General features: G+C 42.6%; 1 protein-coding gene across 1 annotated transcript in view; it reads left to right on the top strand.

The window, feature by feature from the left end:
* The window catches only part of SPATA31H1 (SPATA31 subfamily H member 1), a 41,832-nt gene that overhangs the window by 22,408 nt on the left and 256 nt on the right, over positions 1–19,168 (top strand). Inside the window, exons 3-15 of the mRNA XM_065928784.1 lie at positions 168–222; positions 434–529; positions 910–2,735; positions 3,744–4,482; positions 5,026–9,066; positions 9,145–9,217; positions 9,362–10,709; positions 10,875–11,074; positions 11,417–11,471; positions 11,667–11,956; positions 12,533–12,830; positions 13,332–13,406; positions 13,518–18,829. Of these exons, the coding sequence (XP_065784856.1) occupies positions 168–222; positions 434–529; positions 910–2,735; positions 3,744–4,482; positions 5,026–9,066; positions 9,145–9,217; positions 9,362–10,709; positions 10,875–11,074; positions 11,417–11,471; positions 11,667–11,956; positions 12,533–12,830; positions 13,332–13,406; positions 13,518–18,829 (14,408 nt within the window). The remainder of the gene's footprint in view (positions 1–167; positions 223–433; positions 530–909; positions 2,736–3,743; positions 4,483–5,025; positions 9,067–9,144; positions 9,218–9,361; positions 10,710–10,874; positions 11,075–11,416; positions 11,472–11,666; positions 11,957–12,532; positions 12,831–13,331; positions 13,407–13,517; positions 18,830–19,168) is intronic.

A 19,168-nucleotide genomic window follows, 5' to 3' on the forward strand; every position in this document is an offset into this window, starting at 1 on the left:
AGAAACAAACAAAAGGAGACACTGGTTAAATCTGAGCTCTTCCACTAATTAGCCTTTTGATCTTAGGCATGGTTTTGTCTTTGTTTCCTTATTTGCAAAATGAGGGAATTGAATTAAGGTAAGGCCAAGAGTCATAATTCTAATAGATTCTTCACCTCTACTCCCAGATCCACAGTTGGAAAAAAATCTCAGGATGAGCTGCATTGAAGCTAACCTGAAACAGTGAGTAAAATCAATCTTCTCTGTGTCTATTTTTTCTCTCTTCAGCTTACCCTACTGATAAATCCTGTGAAAGTCAGGAGTAAGATACCTGGGATTCTGTTTCACTTTCCTCACTATGATAGCTGTCTCCTTTCTAAGTCTTTTTTTCATTGTTCTCTTACCAGTACATTAATATCACTTCAATTACACTAACACACTCTGCTGCACCCAGTTTTTCAGAACTCCCTGTGGGATGGACCCAGGAATATGTACTCTGGTCAATGGACAGGAGTCTTCAACAGATCTTCCAACACCTGGAAAGTACAAGGTCAGGTGGTTTCTGAGTGGAGGTTGAAAGTGGTAGAGCTTTTAAGAGGGAGGAAGGAAGGGAGTGAAGGAGGGAGGGAGGGAGAGAGGAAAGGAGGAAAAGAGAGGGGGAGGGAGAAGAAAGATGGTTAGTTTTCGTAGTGGGGCAAAGTTTAAGAACCACTGGTCTGTGAATCATTTCTGATTGGAATGGGGACAAATGCCTCCCTTTTTCCTGGTGGAGGAATTCTTTCCATAAATAAGCAATTAATGTTGGGGAAAGCAACCTTTTTTGTTTTCCCTCAGTCCAAAATATTTTGCATTCAAAATGGCCATTGTCTTTCCATTTTCCTACTTTTTCCTGTTTCAAAACAAATGGGAACTTTTCTCTTTATTTCTTAGATCAAGTCTTATGGAATTGGGTTTGCCTGAACCACAGGATATGATTTCTTCTTCCACCTCCTCTGTTTTTGTGGCTCAGGAGCCTGTTCTACCCTGTTGTGACTGTAAGAATGCAGAACATTCTACTGACAGTAGTATCTCCTCTGGATCATCCTACAGCTCGAGCCTGTCTCACCTTCCTGTCTCTTCTGAAGAAACAACTTGGCAATTCCGGAGCCGTAGTTTACCTATTTTACCCCAAAGTCAACCTCCTGTGTTCAGGAACCAAGGCAGATCTCTGCCTTCTTTTAGGCTTTCAGAGCTTGGGAAATCAGAATTTTTTCAGAATTTGGAAACTCTTTCATCCTTAAGCCATCAAAGCACTTTTATCAACTCTCTTTTTGAATCCCCAGATCTCCACAGACAAGGAGAAAAAACAAAGGATAAGAGAAGGAGCGACAGTGATTTGACATCAGATCATAAGCCAAATATTATCTTCAAAGAGAGACCACTATTGTCAGGGTCAACTCCAATCCAGCTCTCTCCTTTGGCTAGGTGGGAGTTAGAGGGACATATGGCTTGGAAGGTTTGTACTTTGCGGGAACAAACAGTGCCTCTGCCTGTGAGGGAATCATGGGCAATGCTGAATTATTTAATTGAGGTGCAAGGAGGAGTCCCTGAACCAGAGAAACCCCAAATCCAGCTATCTATGCCCATTCATCAAAGCACTGAGCAAAATATCAACAATGAATCCCCAGACCTTCCATCTCTTCAGCTCCAGGGGAACACTGGAGTGGAATCTGGATTAAATAGAACAGAAACAAGAATTTCTCAGACTCTTATCCCAGGTAAGCAGTCACAACCTGGATATGGCCCGCAAATCCTTGCATCCAGGCCATTAATGACATCAATAGACATTCTACCTCCCAAAAGCTTAGGAGCTGACATCACTCAAGAGGAAATGACTTTACTGAAGAAGGACCCAAAACATGTGCTAGAGCTTAATATAAAGCAGAGGGTCTTAAGTCTTCCAGAAAAAAGGATACAGCAGCAACAGACCCAGGTGCCTAATATGGAGCTGACCCCACAGCTACCATACCAAGTCACAGATAGTGTAAAAGTTACTCCACTAGCATTACTTCAAGTCATGGATTCAATGGGGATGATTCCAGATTCACATTCAGAAGTGATAGAATCTGTGGGTTTGTTCCAATGGCCATCAAATGAAGTTGTAAAACCAATGGAAGCCATGGAAACAGTGCATGTAAACCAGAAACCATCATATCAAGTCATTAAATCAGTGGAGGTAACCCCAAGACCTCTGCAGCAGGTTATGGAATCAAGAAAGATAACTTCAAGACCGCTGAATCAAGTCATAGATAATGTGAAGGTAACTCCGATAGCATTGCTTCAAGTCATGGATTCTATGGGGATGATTAAAAAATCACATCCACCTATCATACAGTCAATGGGAATGACCCCAACAATGCGATATCAAGTTGTGGAGTCAGTAAAAAGGAGTACATTGTTGAACCATCAAGTCATACAACCAGGAAAGATGAGTCCAAGACTACGACATGCAGTCATAGAAACTGTGGAAATAACCCCAAGGCCACATAAAGTTATGCAATCAGTTGATGTAACATCAAGGCCACAAAGTCAAGTCACAGAATCACTGAAGATTACTCCAGGGCCAGTATGTCAAAATATGAAATCACTTGAAATGATCCCCAGGCCACTGCATCAAGTGATGGATTACATGAAAGTGACTCCAGTAGCACTATTACAAGCTATGGACTTTATGGGGATAATTCCACCAACAAAGTCACATGTTATAGAATCTGGGGGTTTGATCCCAGATACACAGTCTCAAATTACAAATTTAACCCAAAGGGCAATTCAATCAGATGGTTTGACTTCGAGCTCTCTTACTACTATTGGTACACTTGGAGTGGTAGAATCTGTGGGCTTACCTCCAAAGCCACCACATAAAGTCATGGTATCAGGAGGAGTGATACCAATATCTCAAGCCAACTCCAGGAGTCTGGAATTGACTCCTGGGTCATGTATTCAAATGCCAGACTTTGAGGGAATGACTCCACAACCGTATTATCAAGGCACAGAATCTATGGCATTAATACCAGGGCCATCTCATCAAGTCATGGAGTCTTCGAGGTTGACCCCATGGCATCAAATTCTGGAGTATTCCGAGATGAGTCCAAGGCAAAGTCATCATGTTATAGAAACTATGGAGTTGACCTCTGACTCCTGGCTAAAAATGGAGAAATCTGCAGAGGTGACACATTCACATCATCAAATGATGGAATCTTTAGGGACAATCCCAAGGTCACTGGGTAGAGGTACAAAATCTATGGGAATGAGTCAAAAGCCACTGCCTCAAGTCACAGAATCTGCAGAAATGTCCACTACATCAGTTCAAGATGTGAACTATAGAGAGATTAAATCAATCCCACAACTTAAGGTTATGGGTTCTATGACATTATCCCCAAGATTGCAAAATTTGAAGTCTGGGAAACTGGTTTTAGCACCAGAGTCACAAAATATAAAATCTGTAGACATAACCACAGGTTCAGTCCCAGAATTGGGAAATTACAGACAGCCAGTCTCAACTGTGAACTCTATAGAATTGGCCACAGAACCACAACAGCAGAGTGTAAAACCTGAGGAGTTGGCCACCATACCACAGGGGCAAAATGAGAAATCTGTGCAGTCAACCCCAGGGCCTCAGCTTCATGGTGCGAAATCTATCCAACTGATGCTGGGACCCCAACAACAAAGTAAAAAATCTACTGGGTTAGTTCCAGCACCACAGTTGCAAAGTAGGAAATCTATAGATTTGGTCCCCAGTTCACAGTTGCGATGTATGGAATGTGGTCATTTGGCTCTACCATCAGAGTTTCCAGGTATAGAAATTGTGGGATTGTCTCCAAGAATAGTACAAAAAGATGTGAAACCTATGGAGTTGGCCCCAAAGTCATGGTCACAAGATATAAGAACTGAGGAGACAGCCCCAATACCATTGCTTGAAGATGTAAAAACTCCTCAAATGGTAGAAAGCACAAGACTGACTCCTAAGACACAGGTAGAAAGTATGAAAAATGAGGAACTGATCCCAAGAGCACACATTCAAGCAGTAAACTCTGTAGAGGTAGACTCCAGACCAAATCATCAAGTCACAGAACCTGAAGGACTGATCTCATGGTATCAAGCTTCAGAATCTTTAGGGATGATCTCAGAACCAGGATATTCAGCAACAGAAGCAAAGCTAACCTCTGACACTGGTCACCATGTGAAAGAGTCTATGGGGTTGATACAATCATCTTTAGGAAGTACCCCCAGGTCATTGAGCCAAGCATCTATGCAGATGAACTCAATGTCATTCACGGGCACTCTTGAGCCAATGTTCCAAAGTGTGAGAGCCATGGATGAAACTCCAGTGTCAGAGCAAACTACACAAGAATCTCTGGAGTTAGTACCAGGATCAGAGATGCAAGGTATGAAATCAAAGATGTTGACCCCAGAGCCTCAAGATACAAAGTTTGTTCATCCAAATCTAGGATCATATTCAGAGGTTATGAACTATGAGGAGCTTATCTCAGAACCACGATTTCAAAATGTGAAATCTGTGTCATTGACCTCAGAACCACAGTCCACAAGTATAAAACCTGAGGAGTTGACTCTAGAGCCATTAAGGCATGATGATAATTTTGTGGATTTACATATACCACTGGAAGAATCTAGTAGGTTAATTCCTGAGTCACAGTTACAACATGCTGAATCAAGGAAATTGACTGTGGAACTGCATTTACAAGAACTGAAATCTGTGGGTCTACCTTCCATACCAAGGCATCAAGACATAGCACTTACAGAGTTAGCTGCTGAGATCTGGCCACAAGAGGAGGAATCTGTAGTCTTGAAACCTGGTGGTGTGATGCCCAGGCTGCATTTTCAAAAATTTTCAGAGTTGACTCCAGGTCAAGATCGTGAAGACACAGAAACTGTAAGACTGATTTCTGAGGCTTTGCCCCAAGTTAATTTGCCCCAATTAATGCAAAAGCCAACAGATCAAGTTATAGAATCTGCAAGAATGACTCCTCTAAGGCCACATCTTCAAGATACAGAATCATCAGAGATATCCCTAATGTCAGAATATGCAAACACAGAAAATGTGGGGTTAGCAACATTTCCAGTTGAAAACATCCAGGAGGTAATACCAGTACAACCAAATTCAGAAAAAGAATCTCTGGAGTTGACTTTAGAACCAAGGATACAATATGAGATGTCAGAGCCACTACTGCAAAATTTGAAATATGTGAAGTTAACCTCCGAGTCATCCCCATTAGTGGTGGAATCTAAACAGTTTGTTATAGGACCAAAACCACAAGTTACCGAGTTGACTCCAGAGCCACAGTTCCAGGAAGTAACGTCCAGGCAGTTGGAGTCACAGCCAAAACCACAAGACATGAAATATGTTAATTTAACTCAACAGTCAACTACTACCAAAATGGTAGAATCAGAGAAGCCAATACAAGAGCCAGTGCTACAAAGTATGATACCAGAGGAACTGACTCAGGAGGTACAGCTCCAAGGGATGTCCCTGGGACCAGAGTTGCATAGTGTAAGATTTTCAGAGTTATCTCCCGAGCCACCACTTCAAGGAGAAAGACTTTTAATCTCAGGGTCTCCATATCATAGTGTGACATCTGATGAATTGACCCCAGGTTCCCCAATGCAAGAAATAAAATTGTCAGATTGTATCCCAGGACCAAAGTATCAAAGTGTTGTATCTATACAGTTGATGGCAAAACCACAAACTCAAAGTACAAAATTCGCGGAACTAAGCTCAGGACCATGCTTACAAGGTGTCAGATTTTCTGATTTGACTCCAGACCCACAGCATCAAGGTTTTGAACACGTGCAGTTGATGCCAGGAACACAGCTTCAAGATACAAAGCCTGTAGGATTTGTAACAGAGTCATCTTTGCAGTTAAGTCAAGGGCTCCCAGTTGAAAATATGAAATCTATTCTGTCTATTGATGGGTCACAGTTTCACAGCATGAAATCGGTGAAACTGACCTCAGAACTACAATTTCAAGATATGAAATCTGAGGAACTGAACCTAGGGTCAAGGCAGCAAGATGTCAAATTTTCTGAATTGACCTCAGGACCAAAGCTTCAAGGTGTCAAATTTGGTAAGCAAATCCCAGAATCACCGCTTCATAGTGTAACTTCCATGGAGACAACTCTAGAGTTAGGGCTTCAGGATTCTAAATCAGCAAAGATGTCTCCAGGGCTTCAAGGTGTGAAACAGGTGGGGCCATGGCTACAAGATGTCAAATTTTGTGATCTAACATCAGGAGTTCAGTCTCAAGGTGTGAAATCCTCTGAGTTAAACTCAGGGCCACAACTACAATATGTGAAGATTTTTGAGTTAACTCCAGAACCAAAGGTGCAAGGAGAAAGATCTATGAAGTTGGCCTCAGGACCTGAACAGCAAGGGGTTAAGCCTGAGATGTTAGGACCAAAGTCACTGTTTCAAGGTATAAAATGTGAAGTAGCAGACCAAATGTCAAGCTTTGGAGGTGACATTTCTTATAAATTAGTTTCAGAGCCACAGAGACCAGATGTAAAATCTATGGAGGTGTCTCCTAGACTCCAGTTGCCAAGTGTAAACTATTCTGAGTTGACAAGAAGACCACTGTTACAAGTTATGAAATCTTCTGGATTGACCCAAAGACCACAGATGCAAGATGTAAAACCTGCAGTGAGGACCCCAATCTCAAAGGTTGAAGGTTTACAATCTGAGGCACTAATGCCAGAGCCACAGCTGGAAGATACAAAATCTGTGAAGTTAACCCCAGGACCACATTTAGGAAGTATGAAATCTATTCAGTTAACATCAAAGCCACAACTGGGAAATGTTAAATCTATGGTGTTAACCCCTGGGTCAGAGGGGGAAGATGTGAAACCGGTAGAGGTGACCCCAGGCTCAAAACTTCATGGTTTAATATCTGAGTTGCTGTCTTCAGAGTTGGAGTTGAAAGATGTGAACTCTGCAGTCTTAACTCCAGGACAACATCCAAGAAGTATGAAATCTACATTGCTAACCCCAAGTACACACCTGGAAGGTAAAAAATCTGTGGAGATAACCTCAGGACCACTGAGAGAAGATGTCAAATCTGTGAAATTCACCTCAGATTCCAAGCTTCAAGGTGTGAAATCTGATGTGTTGGCACTGTCCTTAAGAAATCAAGGATTAAAAACTGTGACGTTCATCCCAAGAACGCAACTGCAAGATGTGAAAGCTATGGAATTGAAACTTGGGCCAAGGATGCAAGATGAGAATTCTGTATTTTTGGCACCATGGTCATTGCTCCAAGGGCCTCAACTGCAAGGTATGAAACCTCGGGAATTGACTGCAAAGCCCCAAATGCAAGATGTGAAAATTTTGCAGCTAACCCCATGTCCAAAGCTTCAAACTTTAACACCTGTAGAGGAGACTCCAGATCAAGAGCTGCAATTTGCAAAACCTATGAAGTTGACTCCAAGGCTAAAGAAGCAGGTAGTACAATCTGTGAATGCAAGCAGAAGACAAAAGTTTCAAGGAGTAAAATCTGTGGATCTAGCCCCAAAGCAACAGTTTCAAGAGATGGCACTTGTGAACTTAACTCCTGGGCCAAAACAGGTTAGTGAGATATCTGTAATCTCACCAGAGCAGCAATGTGTGAATTCAGAGTCACTGAAGAGAGGGTCTAAGTCAGAAGATGGGATGTCTTGGGAGTTAATTCCAGAGCTAAAATTTAAAGATGGAAAATTAGTAGACCTTAACTTTGAATTACAGTTGAAAGGTAGGGAATCATCTGAATTGACTCCAGAATCAAATATTCAAGGTGTAAAATCTAAAAAGTTAAAACTTGAACCACAGTTGCAAAGTATGAAGTCTCCCAAACTGACCCCAGGACCACAGTTACACCAAGTAAAATCCTCAAAGTCAACTTCAGAGCCACAGCTTCAAGATGTGAAAACTGCTAAGTTTAAACAAGAGCCACAACCTGAGAGTATGAAACATATTCAGTGGATACCAGGATGTGAGTTCCAAGACGTGAAATCTGCAGGGTTAAGTCTTAAGTCACAACCTCAAGGAGGCAAATTTGTAGAGTTGAAATCTTCAACACAGTTAAAAGACGCAAAGTCATCTGAATTGCATCTGGGGCCAAAAATTCAAGGTACAGCATATATGAAGTTCGACCTTGGGTCACAGTTGAGGAGGGTGAAAACTCCTGAGTTGTCCCCAGGACCACAGTTGCAAGAAGGAAAAGTTTTGGCATCAACCTCAGGGCCACAGTTTAAAGGTATGAAAATTGTGGAGTTAAACCAAAAGCCACAGTTTGGAAGTACGAAAACTGTTCAGTGGATGCCTGCACCAGTGTTTCAAGGTGTGAAATCTCTGCTAAATCTTGAGTTGCAACCTCAGTGTGTCAAACCAACAGAGTTGATACAGTTGAGAGATATGAAGTCATCTGTATTGACCCCAAGGCCAAAGCTTCAAGATGTACAATCTTTGACATCACTCCAAGAGTCTCAGGCTCAAGGTCTCAATGTGAAACCCTGTCTACAGTTTAGCAGTATGAAATCATGTGACCTGACTCCCAAGTCAAAGCTCTGTGATATAAAATCTATGATGTTCAAATCGAGGCTTAACTTGCAAGATGGCAAATCTCCTTTGTTGACCCCAGGACCATGGCTTCAAGAAGTGAAACCATTACAGTCAGCCCCAGGAACACAGCTTCAAGGTGTGAAGTCTCCACTGCTTACACAAGAGCCACAGTTTCCTGAGGTGAAATCTGAGGTATTAAGCCAAGGGTCACAATTACAAAGTGATAAAACTATAGAGTTGAACTCCCCACTACACTTGAAAAGTATGAAGTCATCTGAGTTGACTCTTCAGCCAAAGCTTCAGGGTGTGAAATCTGAGGATTTCAACACTGGGCCACAGTGGCAAGGTCTAAAATCTTCTAAGCCACCGTTTGAGACAAAGTCCCAAGATAAGAAAGTTACTGAACTAATCCCTGGCTTACAGTTGCAAGGTATAATGTTTTCTAAATTGACCGAGGGAACAAAGACTCAAGGTGTCAAATATACAGATTTTGACCCTGGGTCATTGTTAAAAGGTGTAAACTCTTCTGGGTGGACCTCAAAGGCCAAACTTCAAGATGTAAAACATAAAGAATTTAGCCCCTGTCCCCAGTTGCAAGTTCTGAAATCTTCTGAGCTGATCCCGGCATCAAAGCTTCAAAATGTGAAATTGGTGGTCAACTCTAAGTCACAATTTCAAGGAGAGAAATCTTCTCAATTAATCTCAGACTCAAAGTTACAAGATGTGGAATCTGCAAAGTCCAAATCTGGGCCACCATCACAAGGTGTGAAATCTGAATTGACACTGGGGTCAAAGCTTCAAAAAGTGAAATCAGTGGAACACAAGTCAGGTCCACAGTTGCAAGATATAAAATCTTCCAAGTTGATCACGGGTATAAAGCTTCAACGTGTAAAATCTATGAATTTCAGGTCTGGATCAAACTTGCAAGGTGTGAAATTGTCTGAAGATATCCCAAGGGAGAAACTTCAAGGTGTGAAGTCTGTAGACCTGAAACCTAGTCCAAAGTTACAAGGTGCAAAATCTGATTTGACAAGGAAGATTCCAGTTGTGAGATCAGTAGAGTCAGACTCAGGCCAACACTTACAAGATATGAAATGTTCTGAACTGATCATGGGTATAAAGCTTCAACATGTAAAATCTAAAGGGTTAAGTTCTAGACCACACTTTCAAGGTATGAAATCTTCTGAAGCGGTTTTAGGGACAACGCTTCAGGAAGCGAAATCGATGTTCAACTCTGAACCACAGATACAAAGTAAAAAATGTTCTGAATTGACTCAAGGGACAAAGCTTCAAGATGAAATATCCTTAGAGTTCAATCATGGACTGAAGCTACAATGTGGGAAATCTGATTTAACCCAGAAGAGGGAACTTCAAGGTGTGAAATCAGTGGAGTTCAACCCTCAACCACAGAGACAGGGTGATAAATCTGATTTGAGGCTAGGGTGGAGGCCTCAAGATTTGAAATCTGTTGTTCCACCTCTGCAAGGTATGACATCCTCAGAGTTAACACCAAAGACAAAGCCTCAAAGTGGAGAATCTATGGAATTCATCACCAGGCCAATGTGGCAAGATATGAAACCTTTTGAATTGACTCTTGGTACAAAGGTACAAGATGTGAAATCTTTGGGGCTCAACTCAGCTCCACAGTTACAAGATAGAAAATTATCTATGCTGACATCAAAGGCATACCTTCAAGGTGTGAAATCTATGGAATTCAACCCTGTGGCAGAGTTGCAAGGTGCAAAATCTTCTGGGCCTATAAAGCTTCAATTGATGAACTCTACAGAAGTCAATCCTGGCCTAGAATTTCAGGTTGCAAAATCCTGTAAGTCGGCCCTGGAATCAAAGATTCACAGTGGGATATCGTCTAAGAGCAATGCTAGAAAGCAAAAGCAAGATGAGAAATCGTGTAAGTTGAATCCATGGCAAGAGCTTCAAAGTGTAAAAGTCATGGTGTTCAGTCCTAGGACACATTCACAACATATAAAATCTTCAGAATCATGCAAAGGGACTAAGTTTCAAAATGTGAAGTCTTTGGAATTCAATCCTGACCAACAACTGCAAGATATGAAATATTCTGATTTGAGTCTGGGAACAAATCACCAAGGTATTCAATCTTTAGAGTTCAATCCTGGACCACAGCTGCAAGAGGTAAAATCTGAGTTGAGCACAGAAATGAAGCTTCCAGATGAGAAGTTGCTGGAATTTAACCATGAGCCTAAATTACAAGGTGGGAAATGCTCTGAACTGAAGCCAGGGTCACAACTTCAATGTGTGAATTATACACCATTCAACACTGGGTCACAAGTGCAAGACACAAAATCTTCAGAGTTGAATCCCAGTACGGAGCATCAAGGTAGAAAATCTAAGGTGCTCTGTGTTGGGCCAGATTTGCAAGGTGTGAATTCTTCTGCATTCATTTCAGAACCAAAACTTAAGTGTGTAAATCCACCTGGATGCCAGCCTGGGTCACATTTGCAAGGTACAAGCTCTTCTGAATTAACTTCAGTTTCAAAATTTCAAGGTATGGCGTCTTCTAAGTTAAATTCAGGGACAGAGCTTCAAAGTGAGGCATCTATGGTGTTCAACCCTGGACCACACTGCCAAGGTCTGAAAGGAGCAAAATCATCTAAGCTGACTTCAGGGAAAAAATGTCAACATATGGGATCTGAGGTGAGACTAAGCACAGAGAATCAGTGTGAGACATCTATGGTGTTCAACCCTGGACCACACTGCCAAGGTCTGAAATCTGAATTGAGACCAGAATCAAAGTTTCTAAGTGTAACACCCACAGAATGCAATCCTGGGCCACAGATGCAGTGTGCAAAGTCTTCTAAGTTGAATCCAGAGCCAAAATCACAATGTTTAAATTCTATGGGTTGCAAATGTGGGCCACCCTTGCAAGATATAAAATCCCTTGAGTTGACTTCAGGGGGAAAATGTCAATATATGGGAACTGAAGTGAATCCAGGCACAGAGAATCAATGTGAGATATCTATGGTGTTCAACTCTGGACCACATTGCCAAGGTCTGAAATCTGAATTGAGTCCAGAGTCAAAGTTTCTCAGTGTAGCACCCATGGAATGCAACCCTGGACCACGGATACAGTGTGCAAAGTCTTTTGAATTGAATCCAGAACCAAAATTACAATGTTTAAATTCTATGGGTTGCATATGTGGGCCACCCTTGCAAGATATAAAATCCCTTGAGTTGACTTCAGGGGAAAAATGTCAATATATGGGAACTGAAGTGAATCCAGGCACAGAGAATCAATGTGAGACATCTATGGGGTTCAATCCTGGACCACACTGCCAAGGTCTGAAATCTGAACTGAGTCCAGAGTCAAAGTTTCTCAGTGTAGCACCCACAGAATGCAACCCTGGGCCATGGGTGCAGTGTGCAAAGTCTTTTGAATTGAATCCAGAACCAAAATCACAATGTTTAAATTCTATGGGTTGCAAATGTGGGCCACCCTTGCAAGGTATAAAATCCCTTGAGTTGACTTCAGGGGAAAAATGTCAAAATATGGGGTCTGAAGTGAAACCATGTATAGGGAATCAATGTGAGACATCTATGGTGTTCAATCCTGGACCATACTGCCAAGGTTTGAAATCTAAATTGAGTCCAGAGTCAAAGTTTCTAAGTGTAACACCCAAAGAATGCAACCCTGAGCCACAGATGCAGTGTGCAAAGTCTTCTAAGTTGAATCCAGAGACAAAATCACAATGTTTAAATTCTATGGGTTGCAAACGTGGGGCATCTTTGCAAGGTATAGAATCCCTTGAGTCAACTTCAAGGAAAAAATGTCAAAATATGGGATCTGAAGTGAAGTCATGTACAGGGAATCAATGTGAGACATCTACGGTGTTCAACCCTAGGCCACACTGCCAAGGTCTGAAATCCAAATTGATTTCAGGGTCAAAGTTTCTAAGTGTAACACCCACAGAATGCAACCTTGGCCCACAGACACAGTGTGAAAATTCTTCTGAGCTGAATCCAGAGCCAAAATTACAATGTGTAGATTCTATGAAGTGCAAATGTGGGCCACACTTGCAAGGTATAAAATCTCCTGAGTTAACTTCAGGGACAAAATGTAAAGGTAGGAAATCTTCTGATTTTAATCCAGGGCCAGAACTTCAAGGTATAAAATCTGTTATGTTCAACCCTGTGCACGATTTACAAGACATAAAATGTGAATTTACTCCAGGGACAAAGTCTCAAGGTAGAACCTCAACAAAGTTCAACTCTGACCCACAGCAGCAAGGTGTGAATTCTACTGGGTTGAATTCAGGGTTAGAACTTCAATACTTAAGTTCTGTAAAGTCTAATCCAGGGCCACAGATGCATGGTATGAAACCCTCTGAAATGAACCCTGGGCCAGAATCTCATGGTACAAAATCTATGTTGTTCAACCTGGAATCACACTTGCAAGAAGCAAAATCTCCTGAGTTAACTTCAGGGACAAAGTCTCCAAAAGTCCAATTTTTGGTTAACCATGCTGGGTCAGAGCAACAAGTTGTGCAGTCTGTGTTCACTTTGGGCCCTCAGTTAAATGTTATGAAACCTATGTTATTTTTACCAGAGCAACTGTTTGAAGATATAAAATCTATGAAGATGAACAAAGAGCCACTGCTTTGTGGTACCAATTCTACAAAACTGATTTCAGACTCTGAGCTGCAGAATTTGAAATGGAATGTGTTTGCTCTAGAGCCATGCTTTCAAAAAGTGAAATCTATAGAGTTAAACTCAGGGCCACAGCCTCAAGGTATGAATTGTGAGGAGTTGCCCTCACACCTCAGGCAGCACAGTATAAGATCTGTGGTGTTTGCACCAGAGCCATGTTTTCAAGATGGGAAGCCTCTGGAGTTGAAACCAGAGATACAACCTCAAGATGTGAATTCTAATAAATTGATTTCTTGCTTCAGGCAGAAGGCTGTAGTATCTGTATCAGTGCCATGTTCTCAAGATGTGAAATCTATGAAGTCAAACCTACTGCCCCAATCTCAAAGTATGAACTTTTTAGGATCATCATCATGTCTCAGGTCACAATGTGTTAAATCTGAGATCTCTGCACCAGAACCATGTCTTCAAAATATGAACTCTGTAGAGTTGACACCAGGGTCTCAAGAGCAAGGCATGAATTGCCAAGAGCTGACTTCAGGATTGCAAGGTGTCAAATCAGGAATCTTGGCACCAGAGTCAACTAAGAACTTCATACCAGGACCAATGTTGACTAGTGTCAAATTTTCAAATTTGTCTCCAGAATCACAGCAACAAGGTGTGAAACATTTGGAGTTTACTCCAGAACCAAAGTTGCAAAGGACGAGGCATGCAAAATCATCTTCAATGTCTCTGCAACAAGCTATAAAATCTGTGGAGTTAGCATCAGAGTCACTGTTTCAAAGACCAAAATCTGAGGATCTAACTTCAAGAACAAGCTCTCAAATGACAGGCTCCTCTGAAATCATCCCTAGGCCAGGGCATCAGTTTGTAGAACATGCAGAGATGATTCCAAAGCCAATGCATCGAGTCCCTAAATCTGTTAGTTTGACTTCAATACCAATTTATCAAGTTACAGATTCTTCAAAAATGCCACAAAGTTTGGCACATCAAGACACAGAAACTGTAGAGAAATCTGTGAAGATGACCCAAAAACCAAAAGGAAAAGCCATGAAAGCTTCAGGAATGCCTCTGAAACTAAATCTTCAAGTACCAGAATTTGTTGATCTGACTCCAGTGCTAAGGAATCAAGGTTTAAAATCCTTAGAATTAACACCAAAGAAAAGCCACCAAATCCTGGAAACTCTGGAGTTGCTCTCTCAATCAGGGTCCCAAGTTAAGGAGTTACATACAGAGCAGCTGCAGCAAGTTGTGGAATCTGAAGGGATGACTTCAGGACCCAAGAATCACATTACAGAAACTATGGGGTTGACCTTCAAGACAAAGCTGCAAGGGGAGGAATTTCTTGGAAGGAGTCCAAAACTAATAAGTAAAACCACTGATGCAGAGAGATATTCAAGGCCCTACCCTCAAGCCCAGGAATCTGTGGAGGTGATCTCCGAGCAAAAACTGCCAAGGGGAGAGTCTATAGCATTGATTACAAAGACATTTCAAGATGTCCCAGAATCTTCAGAGATTACAGAAGGGATACGATATCAAGTTCCTGGGTCTATGGGTTTGACCTGTAAGCGATTCCTAAAGGCAAAGCAAATAGGTCAAGTTGTAGGACACACAGAATCTGCAGAGGTCACCACTGAGACATGGGAACAAGGGGAGGGAAAAATGAAGCTAACCCAGTCACAGAATCAAAGTATGAAATACTCAGAAACAGCCCCAGGACTACTGGGTCAAATTACAGAATTCATGAGGATTAGTCCAAAGCCATTAGAACAAGTCACAAACTCTACAAAGACACAGCTTCAAGTTGCTCAAGCAATAGGGGTAAAGCCAGTAGCTCCCATCAGAGTTGCTACACCTGTGAACGTGACTCCTGGGCCACCATATCAAGTTGTGAAGTCTGTAATGTTAACATCATGGCCAAACTCTCAAATGGTAGACTGTCTTGAGTTGACTTCAAAACCACAAGATGTGAGACCTTCAACCTCAGGCCCAAGGTTGCAAAATGCAAAATTTAAGAAATTAACCACAGAACCAAAGTACCAAACTTTGAAAAGAATGGATTTGACAGGGTTTCAAATTGTAAAGACTGTGGGGCCACCACTTCAAATTGTAAAATCTGAGGAATTAGCACAAGGGCCAATTCCCCAGATTGCAGAACCAATAGGAGTGGGGTTTAAGGCAACAAATTACTTGGATTTATTCCCAAGGCTACATCTTCAAGAACCAGTAGAATCTGTAGAATTAACTCCAAGACCAAATACTGAAGTGAAATCTGCAGAATTAACCACACAGCCAACATATACACTCAAGGCACCTACAGTGTTAAATCATAAACAAGGGCTTCAGGCTGTGAAATCTACAGGGGTAAAAACAGGACCTCCTCAAGTCATGGAATCTGAGGATTTGAATCTAAATGAGGTGTGTCAGAATAAGGACTTTGAGGAGGGATCATCAGAAGAAGAGTTACAAATAGGGAATTATTTCTCTAGGTTTCTACACAACTCTTCAGACTCACTCATTTCAAGTTCTGTCAGAACATCTGAATTAGATCTTTGGGATTCTAAGATGCCACAAGAATCAAGTGTATTGGATATAAAAAACCTTGTGACAGATATTTTGCAACCTGAGGAGTCTTTTATAGACCTTGATATGATACAATCTTCAACTTTTTCCTTATCCCTTCATAACCAATCCCCTGATGAGACAGTTATTACTGTAAAAAACTCAAATTCTGAGATGCCAGGAGTGGATGTCATACCTAATGAAAGGACTAAGAGGAAACATGTGGAGGAGTCAGAAAGCTCACTCCAGAGACCCTCACAACATTCACCACAAGACTGGATATCACCACCTAGGTTTTTCCAGGCAGAGTCAGGGGCTCAAAGAGCCCTTTCCTGGCCTGTTCTGGGCAGGCAACGGAATGTCTGGGAGAGTCGCTCCTCGAGGCCACGACTACCTAGAAAATATCTCTCCAATATGCTAATGCTGGGGAATGTCTTGGGGACCACTATGGAAAGGAAGTTTTCTTCTCCAACATCTTTAACAGAAAGAGCCACTGAAAATACCTGTCAATCTATTCAGAATTTATTTGGGGTTCCAGCTGAATTGATGACATCTTCTGAGAGATTATTTGAAAAGGGTCAAGGTACTATTTCTCAGCCTTCAGTGGTCAAAAACTACATTCAGAGACATACTTCATGCCATGGTCATGAAAAAAAAACACCCTTAAGGGTGTGGACACGTAGTTCCATGCCCTCCATAATACAGCACTACTCTGGGAGTAGAACGAGAATAAAGAAAACAAACTCAAAACCCTGCAATATATCCCAGGAAGTCATTCAGTACATGCCTGTTTCATGCACAGGGAGTCAGCCTCCTGTCCCAGCAAAGTCAGAGTCTTCCCTCAACATATTTTTTGCCAGGAGAGATTCTGTTCCAATGGAAGAGACTGAGAACTCACAGAGTGATTCACAGACAAGGATTTTTGAGTCCCAACACTCCCTCAAGCCAAGTTATCTTTCCCAGGCCAAGACTGACTTCTCAGAACAGTTCCAGCTGCTACAAGATTTACAGCTAAAAATAGCAGCAAAACTGTTGAAGAGTCAAATACCCCCCAATGTACCTCCACCTCTAGCTTCAGGTCTGGTCCTAAAATATCCTATCTGCCTACAGTGTGGCCGATGTTCAGGATTTAATTGCTGTCATAAATTACAGGCTGCTTTTGGGCCTCACCTTCTTATCTATCCACAGCTTCACCTTGTAAGCACTCCTGAAGGCCACGGAGAGATTAGGCTACATCTTGGCTTTAGGTTGCGAACTGGTAAAAGACCCCAGCTCCCAAAGTATCACAGAAGAGACAGAACAATCACGCCAAGGAGCCTTAGATCAACATCATTAAGGAAAGCCAAAGGTTACACACGAGCTTCCAAGAGTCCTACTTCTACAATAGATTTCCAGTCTGGGTCTTCCCAGTCTCCTTCTCCTATAGAAGTCCACATCAGGCGAAGGCAATATGACAGCTCTAGCCTAATAGAAAAGACAGAAATTAGAGAGCCTGGACACTACGAGTTCACTCAAGTTCACTCTCTATCAGAGAGTGACTCTGAAAGCAATCAGGATGAAAAATGGGCTAAAGTGAGAACCAAAAAGACCCATGATTCAAAATATCCAATGAAAAGAATCCCCAAGGGAATTAGATCACAAAATACAAAGTTCTACACAAATGGTAGAGCTATAATACAGAGTTCCTCCAGGGAATTACCAAACCAGTTAAGAAGGAACAGAAGTGGAGCATCTCAGACAATGACCGCCTCTTTAAAAAGACAACCTAAGAAATCCTCCCAACCAAAATTTATTCAACTGCTTTTTCAGGGCCTAAAGCAGGCAATTCAAACAGCACACAGAATTATGGCTTTGGCTGGGCAGAAGCCTGAGGACACAGCAAGGTCAGACTATTTCTGGTCAAGCAAAACCTACCTTCCCAAACAAAAAGCCAGAGACTATTGCTTAACAAGAGACAGCAAAAGACACAGGATGCCAACTCTCAAGCTAAGGCAATCAGAGTCAGTCACTAAGCAGGAGACCACACGGTGGGAAGAAACAGACCAATTCAGACCAGCTCAACAACCAAAAAGGAATAGCTCTTTCCAACTCAGACCTAAGCAATTACCCAAGCCCACAGTTTCCCAAAGAAGCACCACTCTCAAAAACACCTCAACTAGCCAGTGTTTGGGTCCTGTTCAAAATGACAGTAGTAGCAGAGCTAAGAAAAACTTTAACAGAAATGAAATCTCTAACCCGGAGTCCAAGAACTTCAAATCAGGAATCAGAGTTCATGCTGGAGGGAGACTCTTACAACCTGCTTCTCTCATGAAGAGGACCTCACACAGTCACCTTAAAGGGAAACCCACACACAAGGAACGAAACCATCAGAGCTTCGGCTTCAGTAGGGAAACAACCCCATGTTATTCTTCTGGAAGGAGCCAATACAGTCCCTCTGAGAGGGGCCAGCACAGTACCTCTGAGAGGAGCCATAGAAGTGCCTCTGAGAGAAGCCACCGCAGTGCCTCTGAAAGGAGCCACCGAAGTGCCTCTGGGAGAAGTCATCGAAGTGCCTCTGAGAGGAGCCATCAAAGTGCCTCTGAGAGAAGTCATCACAGTGCCTCTGAGAGAAGCCATCGAAGCGCCTCAGAGAGAAGCCATCGCAGCGCCTCTGAGAGGAGCCATCGCAGCGCCTCTGAGAGGAGCCATCCAAGCTCTTCTCAGAGAAGCCATCACAGTCTCTCTGAGAGGAGCTATCGAGGTCCCTCTGAGAGGAGATGTCGCAGTCCCTCTGAGAGGAGATGTCGCAGTCCCTCTGAGAGAAGGTGTCGCAGTCCCTCTGAGAGGAGCAATCGCAGTCTCTTTGAGAAAATTCGTCGCAGTTCCTCTGAGAGGAGAGAACACAGTGCTTCTGAGAGAAGACAGCACAAGCCCTCTGAGGGGAGCGGACAAAGTCCCTCTGAGAGGAGGCACAACAATCCCCTCAAGGAGAGACTCAAACACAGCTCCCCTAGGGAGAGGCCCAGACATGGTTTGAGTAAAGATTTCAAGAGAAATTCTAACACGTCTCCTAGAGACCACACCAAAAATCCCCAAAGGAGGGCAAATTTGGAGGCCTGACGCTAGTAGATGGAAGAGACCCACCCCCGTTATTCATTGCCTAGCTCAAGTCTCCCCTGAGCGGCCCTGGCTTCTTTCCTACTCGGCCAAGGCCTCCACTTCCTAAGCCCTCAGCAATGAAAGAGCTTCTTCGTCTCTCTACCTTGGGGGAGGGAGAGCGGGAATGGGTCTGTCATTTCCCTAAGATAAATAAAGGGCAATAATTGACCTTCCTGTGCATCAAGAAAGACCACTCTTCTCGCGGGGTGGAGCCTGGGGGCGCCGGAAGGGCAGGAGAGGTTGTGCAAACCGAGGGAACGAAAGGGAGGGGCTATCAGGCCA

Source organism: Muntiacus reevesi, chromosome 3 (assembly GCF_963930625.1).
Source record: "Muntiacus reevesi chromosome 3, mMunRee1.1, whole genome shotgun sequence".
NCBI classification, from domain to species: domain Eukaryota; kingdom Metazoa; phylum Chordata; class Mammalia; order Artiodactyla; family Cervidae; genus Muntiacus; species Muntiacus reevesi.